The 9,845-nt window shown below is 32.9% G+C and overlaps 2 protein-coding genes across 2 annotated transcripts; both read right to left on the bottom strand.

The window, feature by feature from the left end:
• LOC111704220 (keratinocyte proline-rich protein-like) lies at positions 1-1,565 on the bottom strand. The gene is made up of 2 exons (XM_023476373.1): positions 1,518-1,565; positions 1-609 (listed from the first exon to the last, which is right to left on the bottom strand). The coding sequence occupies exons 1-2, from the start codon at positions 1,563-1,565 to the stop codon at positions 1-3; spliced, it is 657 nt and encodes a 218-aa protein (XP_023332141.1).
• A 1,973-nt stretch (positions 1,566-3,538) lies between these two features.
• Positions 3,539-6,514, bottom strand: LOC111704221 (uncharacterized). Its single transcript, XM_023476374.1, has 6 exons — positions 6,121-6,514; positions 5,546-5,740; positions 4,872-4,929; positions 4,621-4,781; positions 4,164-4,264; positions 3,539-3,742 (listed from the first exon to the last, which is right to left on the bottom strand). The coding sequence occupies exons 3-6, from the start codon at positions 4,915-4,917 to the stop codon at positions 3,631-3,633; spliced, it is 420 nt and encodes a 139-aa protein (XP_023332142.1). The 5' UTR covers positions 4,918-4,929; positions 5,546-5,740; positions 6,121-6,514; the 3' UTR covers positions 3,539-3,630.
• Between the last annotated feature and the right edge of the window lie 3,331 nt (positions 6,515-9,845).

The following is a 9,845-nucleotide window of genomic DNA, read 5'->3' as shown; positions in this document are numbered from 1 at the left end:
TTATTGATAAAAGAAAACAGGACAAGGTACAGGACAAGGCACAGGACAAGGAACAGGACAAGAAACAGGACAAGGAACAGGACAAGGAACAGGACAAGGAACAGGACAAGGAACAGGACAAGGAACAGGACAAGGAACAGGACAAGGAACAGGACAAGGAATAGGACAAGGAACAGGACAAGGATCAGGACAAGGAACAGGGCAAGGAATATGACAAGGAACAGGGCAAGGAACAGGACAAGGAACTGGACAAGGAACAGGACAAGTAACAAGACAAGTAACAGGACAAGGAACAGGACAAGGAACATGACAAGGAACAGGACAAGGAACAGGACAAGGAACAGGACAAGGAACAGGAGAAGGAACAGGACAAGGAACAGGACAAGGAACAGGACAAAGAGCAGGACAAGGAATAGGACAAGGAACTGGACAAGGAACAGGACAAAGAGCAGGACAAGGAATAGGACAAGGAACAGGACAAGGATCAGGACAAGGAACAGGGCAAGGAATAGGACAAGGAACATGAAAAGGAACAGGAAAAGGAACAGGACAAGGAACAGGACAAGGAACAGGACAAGGAATAAGATAAGGCAAGGACAAGTAACAGGACTAGGAAAAGAACACGTAAAAATGGAATAAACAAGGAAAATCTTGGTGTACTGTCAAATATTGACAATGAGTTCTCAACTTTTGTAAAATTAGAACAAGAGTTTGTTTTCAACTAAAGTACTTGTCAAATATTTTATTGTATCAATCAGCGTCTAAGGTCAGACACTACACAGTCAATCTGCTTACAAACGGATTGCACAACAAATATATACAGAGAGCTTCAATAAAAACAGGAATTCAGCGACTATACTAAACTCTTCTCACTCTGCTCATATCTTCTCGCCGACGTTTACATACAGGCAATCAACACCGTTCCCCGCAGAATTTATTTTCTATTGCAAATGATTGTCTTGTAAATACGTCTGATCTATCTGCGTAAAACGTTAGTTAAAAAACAATTGAAATATTCTGATGTCCCGCTGGGGCATGCATGGAAAGTTACGATTTTACAAGATCTGTTCAATACAAGAAGGAAGGCGTAAGTGACCCTTCATTTATTTATTGTCATGTCCGATTCACAACGTGCCCTTAAAGCCTTTGTCTCAGCATGAAGTTCTCCCTGTTCTTCTATCTACAAACTGTGTCCAAATTTAATGAATTTAAGCCGCGTCTCAAATCACCCAAAAACCGGTTTCAATTGAGCGTCGGCTTAAATCTTGGAAAAACTTAATACAATTTTAAATGGAATCAACCATATTTCAGTCGCGGTTTAAATTCAAGCCGCCGTTCAAATTCTTTAAATTCGACCACTGATTATTTTCAGTATTTTCGTTTGTACGTAGATTCTCTGAAATACTTGAGGATTTCTTACTATAAAGAAACAATAGAGAAAATTGTGATAATAAAGTTATTAAACACAAAAGATGATACTATAAAGACGACTCAAAACTCGTTAAACATGACGATACCAAGGTTGAATTAAGTCTTAATCCTTGAATATAGTCTTTATGAAGCATTTTTAGTGATTGGATAAAGGTAACATATAATTTTGTTGGATTAGACATGACATTGGTAGGCGATACCAAATTCTGTAAAGTGCTTGCCGCAAAAAAGATTTGATGGTGATGATTAATACAAGGGACCAAACAGTATAACTTCTGTAATATCGTCTCTGAAATCTCATCTTTTGTGGGTAACCCTGTAGGTTTAAAGGGTACCGCTGTTAAAGCTTTGTTAATGGTTTCCAATCCAGTAGAGGTCTGATTTAGAAAACTGTTGAGATTATTTTAGTCTTATTTATCTTAATCAGATTTCTTTGAAGTGTATAACAATGTTTTTAAATATAAACTAAAAGAAAATCATTACTTAGTTTACATTTTTAGTATTTTTTATCCCATATCTTTTATTTTTAGTCTTTTCTCAAATTATTGCCGATAGAAAGATGGATTCGTACTTTTAGTACAGGAAATAAAAAATTGGCCAAAAAATAAACTTCACATTTGTTTAAAAACGGATTTTAAAAAAGCTTCACATTTGTCTAAAAACGGATTAAAAAAAAATACTTTTTTTAAATCTTGGTCCGATCATTGTTGTATTTCAGCTTTACTGTTAGCTCACAGATTCAGTGTTAAAAGGACTCTAAAGGAAAAATGAAAGGAAGTATAGGCTGAAACCTGAGAAGCTCACGCGTTGAAAGATAATAGGAACAAACCTGAGATTCTCTGGCTCCTGTGGGATATAATTGTTTTTAGATTGGTTGCATATTTGCTGAATATGGTCTGTTTAAACCTACTACTTTTATACAAAATTGTATATATATGAATTTTGGTATAATTTTGACACAGTTTTTGTCAATTTCTCGAGACAAGATAGATAGATAGATTTCTTATATGTATAATTCAACGTCTTATATTCTCAGGTTTCAACCTATACCCCCTTTAATTTTTCCTTTACAGTCCCTGTAAGTCCATATTAAATACTAGCTTTTTTAAAAGAATTCAAAAATGTCAGCCCATTCGTTTCAGCCGTTTAGCCAGCTATACTTGACATATAAACATACATATATAAACATGCAAACATCACATTATCATGTGTTGAATACTACATATCTATGTATATGAGTTAAGATCTTTATTATATAGATTAGCCTATACAAGTTTAATAAGGTCTACATTTTATGTACTATTTTTTTAACACATGTAATGATTCTATAATGAATATAAAAAAAGTATTTATATCTGTACAAAGATATTGTAAAATATACTGTCTGACAATGCTAGACACAAAAACCTATAATTCAAAAATGATTTTTACATTTTTTTTTGGAAAATTAAAGATTTCTTAAAGCTTATCAGTAATCATGGAATATTTGCATATAGAGAACATATTGATTGAGACAAAGTTGACATTTTTATTTACATTGATAAAAAAAAAAAAAAATTAAATGGTTAACCATATAAATATATAGATACACTTTACACTTTACGTTTTTCACTTTACTTAATTCAAAGTTGAAAATAAAAAGATTTAAATATCGAATAATAATAATTTACAGCAAAGTATGATTCAAAGAATTTAAGAATTAATGAAAAAAACACATGTTAATTTAGTTTTTACTTTTTAACAATTTTTTAAACATTACATCAGAAAAGTGATCAATATAATTTAGTTTTTTTTCTTTTCAAACTTTTCTTGATGTAAAGTTTATTATTGAAATGTAAAGTAAACATATTAACAAATTAAGTCTAAAAATAGGATTGTTTATCTTTTCGCAGACTTGTGAAAAGATATTCACGTTTTTAGAGAAAAAGATTAAATATAACACAGCAGCTGATTAGAACCTCGACTCCGCGGCATTTTCCGCGTGAACGCGCTCGATTCTTACTTTGGCGCCAATTTCGGTATCACAGCGGTGGCTTTGTTCAGCGCAGCCAAAGTAGGCCGCAGATGTATCACATCAGAGTAGAAAGGAGTGGGATAGAGATAGAGGTTTAATAAATGAGTATTTATTTTGCTATTTTCTTCTGGTATCTTAAAATAAATATGAGGAAGGATAATGGCGGAGTACAGGCGGATGTAATTTTAGTAGATTAGACCACACGCCCGCTGGAGTTGTCGTATAGAGCAGGAATTTTGACAGCAGCTCTCCGCCAACCCTACCCCTCGGTTTGCAGCAAAATTTGACACTTCTTCCCTTTCAATAAGAATCAATCAGAAGCTTATCAAGATTGTAATTTAGAATAAGTTTGTACTTTGATCCGGGGAAAAATTAAATTTTTTTTCAATTTATAGCTGCAAACAAAAATTTAGAGGTCAAAAATATCATAAATCAAATTATCTTATTTCCCATTTTTCTTATATCAATTTATCTTATATCAATTTATCTTATTTCGAATTGTTTTATATACAATTATCTTATCTCCAATTATCTTATATTCAATATTTTATTAAATTATGTTAACTTATACCTATTTTGTGAAATTTGCTACCTGTCTATTTATCTTATGTCAATCTATCTTATGCCCACTTTTCTACCTTTCTATTTATCTTATGTCCATCCATATTATGTCAATCTATTTTATGTAAATCTAGTTAAGGTGAATCTATCAATCTACCTATTTGATAACCAGAAGCTCTGGTTAGAAACGTCCCTCCTGCCCCTGTGCCTGCAGACTACCCGGAGCATCTCAATTAGAATATCCCCACACAGCTTAACCTAGAGCACAAATATTTAAACCTAGAGCACAAATATTTAATCCTGTAGTACAGATATTTAATCCTGGAGTACAGATATTTAATCCTGCATGTACCTAAGAACCAGAAGGAAATAAGTGTAATGTACATATGAGGGACTTAGTAAATATCAGAGAAAGGAACCATGAACACTTGCCTCAAACTCTGATTGTCTAATCTTTAAATCTTTGCAACCTAATGTTGTAGAGTTTTTACCCCACCAGGTTAATTCTGTAGAAGAATAATCAGTTTCATAGACTGTTTTTGTTGTGAGTTTAAGTCTTAAATTCAATGCGTAACGAAAGAAAAAAGTAAAAATTGCAATAAAATAAAACTTACTTTGCTGCGTTTAGTCCTGGATTTCTTGATTATATTTTGTTGAGTTGAGATACTGCTCTCTGTATCCAGGACATGTTCTCTCTCCAATCCCAACTCCAGGGTTGGGTTCAGCTGCAACTCCTTTTCCAGGTACTCTGGTCTACAGGCTCCAGGGTACACCACTAGAGAGGACATGGAGTTAAAGAGAGGTAAGCGATTATTTTCTGAGACTTATAGTTCAAATATTGGGAAAAACTTGAAACTTAGCTTACCTAGTAATAAAAAGAATGAGAGAAGAACAAAACTCAGGCAAGACATATTTCAGCTGTTCTAAATATACATTTTTAGATATTTCAGCTGTTCTAAATGTACATTTTAGATATTTTTCCCACTTTCTGCCTACTTCATACAGTCCTAATCAGAAAAAACCGTAATTAATTTACAATTAATCAGACGACTTTACAATCTAATCTTACAAATATGATTAATAAAACGATAATCACAAAATAGCAAAATAGCTGCCATTTCCAAAATGTGGTGTGCCTTTTTGAGAATTTGAAATTGCCAGAGATGTATATGAAAAGTCTTCCGGGTCTCTCTGATTATGACTGTATATTGTTATCAGCCATCAAAAAATACTTTAAAGAAATTCATTAAAGGGACTGTCTACACTTTTCCAAGTAATCATTCACTTAAAGTTAGGCTTGTCCGATTCACAAGGGTAGCAATCAAAAACGATGTTAGAGCAAAATTGATGAAGATCCCCTTTATCTAAAATCTGGCAATATGCAATAAAGTCAAAGAAAGGAGTGCACAGTAGAAATTTATCAATTTTCAAAGATAAAAACGACGATATCTCTTTTTTTAAAGGGCCATGTAAATCAAGCATACGTAAATCTATTGAACACTACGAAATTGCTGTATCTACTCTAAATAAAAATCTTACTTTTTGTTTTTATCGGGGACGATTTGACTTTCACTGTCACAGAATGATTTGTCTTATTGAAGAGAGAAATTTTAAGTCTTCTCTCAAACCTCTAGACTCTATTGGGTCTATTTTCTCTCAAGGGTCTAGGTTCTCTGGGTGTAGGATTTTTTGAATATTGAGTACAGCTTCGGGAACTTTAACGCTGTCTGAAAGCTGAAAAAAATTTGTTATTTTTTTTAAATTTTGGATACGCTGTACTTTCTGATTTAAAATTCTGATACAGAAAGGAATTGAATCTTGGCCACCAACTCTGCTTTTAAAATCCCTATATCTTTGGAACCCAATGTCGTAAATCTTTAATAATTCAAACTTATATTACTTAATCTAACAGAATTCATAGTTTTAAATATCTATAGTTTGATATAATGGTTAGAAAATTAGAGTTTGTGGCCAAGACTCAATTGCTTTGATTGCGCTCAACAACTTTTGTGTGTTAAATAAAACTTAAATAAAATTTAACAATCTAAACATCTATGTAATTTTTTTAATGATTATTTAACAATAATAAATAAAGAATATTTTGATATCTCTACCTCTTTAGGGGTTGACGGGGTGGGACTGTGATTTAAAAGAATCCACAGGTTTCAAAGTTTTACAATAAGATTCGTCCCTTCTCAGATAATATAGATTGCTTGAGAGATCGTCGATCTACTAAAAGACGGATCGCTTGAAGGAATATGTGAGGGAGTAAGGATCGTCCAGGAGATGGGATTATGAATTAAGGATCGTTTAGATAAAGAGGATTATGAATTAAGGATTGTTTGGATAAAAAGGATTATGGATTATATCTGAATGGATGCCGAGGAGCAGAGAGGGAGCCAGGGATTGAACTCGAAGGCTGAGAGAAGACTGATGAAACGTAGTTTGAAGATAATTTACAATACACTAGTTCAACATATGATCTAGTTGCTAGGAGAACCCGGCCCTTTTATATAAATAGTTATATATATATNTTATGTCTAAACCTAGCCTGGGAACCCAGCGTTGACCAGGTTACTTACAGTTACTCCCGCCGTTTACCCGCGCTTGGTCATAAATTACGCTTTTAGCTTTTATAAAATAAGACCAACTTAACTTGGAATCTGAAAACCAAGCCAAAAACAATTCTGTGGGTCTCCCAAGTTCCTCAATTAAAATTTGAGGCAAATCTGTCCATGTGTTCCTGAGTTATGATCGGACATCAAAACTAACAAACAGAGATTACTACTTTATATATATATATAGACAGATAGATACATTGTTGTCATAGATTTGTGAAAATATTCCATTTGATTTTTTTTCTTCAATTAAATGGGAAACTGTGTTTTTTAAATAATGCGCAAATATTGTTGCTTAAAAAAATGGCGCTAAATTTTATTATGAGGAAAAGAAAGCCATTGTTAATTTAAATTTTATCTGATATAGAAAAAATATGTTTACGCAAGTAAAGGCATTTAAAGAAATATCTTGAAAACACAACGAATGACATGTACATGATAATGAGTTTGAGGGCTCGGAATTGGTATTGACATAATATTCCATTATATTTTTTAATGGAAGGCGATTATATCAATACAATGAAGTTGACTTTCGATTTCAATCGTAATTGATATTAAGCTTTTAAACAGCATGGATACACATACACATGAAAACAAAGAGAAGCTTTCAATTTAAAAAAAAAGCTGCTACTTGATAACTTGTAAACTAGTAATTTAAAAAAAGCCTTGTTTATTTGCAGTTTAGAGAGATATCAATTTGGTGTACAAATGTGCACCCTGTTTTTGACCAAATGTATTGGTTAATTTGACCCACAGAAAAATTATTGAGTGTAAATTTTGACTTAAGTATTTTCCAAAAATCTGGGGTTATTCGGTGAACTTGAATGCTGAAGACTCCCTTTAGTCTTGAAAAACAAGAAAGAATATAAAAACAACAGTTTTGAGTGGTAAACCTCTAATGAATGTAATCATGAAAACCTTAATCCCAGGAATACCACTTTTAACACGTTTAAACAAGCATCAAAATAAATAGAAATGAGGCATTTGCTTATGTACAGGGTTACCCACAAAGTATAAGACTGTAAACCTAAAACTCAGAAAATACCATAATTCCCAAAGTTCGATTAATTAAGTCTTCCGACTTAAATAAAGTCTTTTATTCGCTTATTAAATGATTTAGCAAATAAAGAAACAAGTGTACAGTTGCAGGGAATTATGATTATATATAAAGAAATAGACAGTATAAATTCTGAACAGTCGTCTCTGAAGTCTCATTTTTTATGGTTAACCCTGTACTAACTTGACCAATATTTATCTGTAGTGGCCACACAGTGAACCAAAGGCAGCTGCCAATCTGTGTTACTCGAGAATACNGGGATCATGGCGCCTCTGCACCCCCTCCCTCGCAAGGCACCCCGAACTAACCAGGGCGAGATGCATTCGGTTTCTTCTATTTGAATTTAATCACATGTTGGGTCTATAATTCAACAATCTTAAAGCTCACGGAGTTGTCATTTTTTACATTTTGTTTTATAGGGCATATGCTGACAAAAACGTCAAAACGGAAAAAACGAAAATTTTATGTTTAATTGGCAAAATTGTAATCGAAAGTCACAGTTCTCTGGGGAGTCCTTAATTCTGCGTGAGGGCAACAAAAATGTATAAACAAGTTAGTAAAGTAAAACCAAACCGTTTACACTTCAAAAGTCACAGCCTGTCAGGATCTTGAATTCTGTCGGATTTAAAGTGTTTTCCATTACATTAAAAATTTATAATAACAGTAATCTTTGCTTGAACTTACATGAATAAAAACGTTCTTAGCATGAGATATAATTAAAAGATCAGGGGTGTTTAGAAGGTGTGAATGAGCTCGAGAAATAAATAAGAAAGATTAGAAAGTCTCCCCCTCCAAAATACACTAAATCCTGTATTTTCCTATGTTGAAAAGCAGGGTTTTTTGGAAAGCTTCCTCCAGGGGGGGGGGGGGGTTTAGCCCAGTGTAAGTATCTGTAAAGAAAAGGGTTAGAAACCCCAACCCCCCTTCTTCCCAATGGACTAACTCCTGTTTAGCCCCTGTTAAGATTGACCATACACGATTTTACAACGGAGGGGGGTTCAACCCAGTGTCAGTATATGTGAAGAAAAAGGGTTAGAAACTCCACCCAACCCCCCTTCTCCCCAATGGACTAACTCCTGTTTAGCCCCTGTTAAGATTGACCATACACGATTTCCAACGGTAATCTTTTTGATATTGGGTTACAGTTTATTTATGATGTCAATCTAGCTCTTTATGAGTAGTTTTCTCAGCTAGACTCTTGAATGTTTATCCTCTAAACTCTGCAAGGACAAGGATAAAATTGAAATTTTTTGTTTCATGTATAGATACTTCAAGAATTATAGATTGATTTGTAACGGTGGTAAAATTTCTTTTGCTAATAATTTGTGCTATTTTTGCACATTTTTGCGCAGTCAAAGGTTTAGCAAATAATCTGGGAGATTAAGCTTAAAATAAATAGAAGTTGTTTTTAAAACAAATTTCAGCTAATTGTGATAAAATATTTCCACAACATACATTTCCATGACATTTAATAAAATAGTATTTGATTAATAAAATTAGTTGAATTTAAATTATATTTTTGGCTAAGGGAAGAAACATTCACTTTTATAAACGGGTTTCACGTGGATTTAACGGTTCTGTCAATATTTCAGAAAACTGTGACTTTCGATCACAATATGACCCCTTTTACATAATTGTATAGCCTTTTATTTTACATACTTTTTTGTTGGCATATACATTTTGAATGAAAAAGTATAAAATAAACAAATCTGTAAGTTTAAAGACTGTTGAGTTATAGACGAAAACACATTTGATTTCAAATAAAAGAATCCGAATGCTTCTCTCTCTCGTTAGTTCAAGGTGGTTGGGAATCAATAATGACATAATTATCAAATAAGAATTATGAATTCTTACGTGGACTGCCTAAAATAAAGACTCAAAATCAAGGCAAAATTAAGATTTAAAAAAAATATCATGGAATATTATGTCAATACCCACCAAGCCCCTTTTTCTATATATATCAGATAAACTTTAAATTATAAATGGCTTTCTTTTGCTCGGAATGAAATTTAGTGCCATTGCTTAGGCAACAACATTTGTTAATGATTTAAAAAAACACAGCTTTCCCATTTACTTGAAGAAACAAAACAAATGATATTTTGTACAAATCTATGATTGCAGTGTAAAGGGTAATTTTTAAAAGTTGAATTTTTTCATTTCTGCT

The sequence above is a fragment of the Eurytemora carolleeae genome, unplaced genomic scaffold (assembly GCF_000591075.1).
Source record: "Eurytemora carolleeae unplaced genomic scaffold, Eaff_2.0 scaffold527, whole genome shotgun sequence".
NCBI lineage: Eukaryota > Metazoa > Arthropoda > Copepoda > Calanoida > Temoridae > Eurytemora > Eurytemora carolleeae.
Note: the sequence above shows the minus strand (reverse complement) of the source record. Positions and strands in the feature narration are given on the sequence as shown.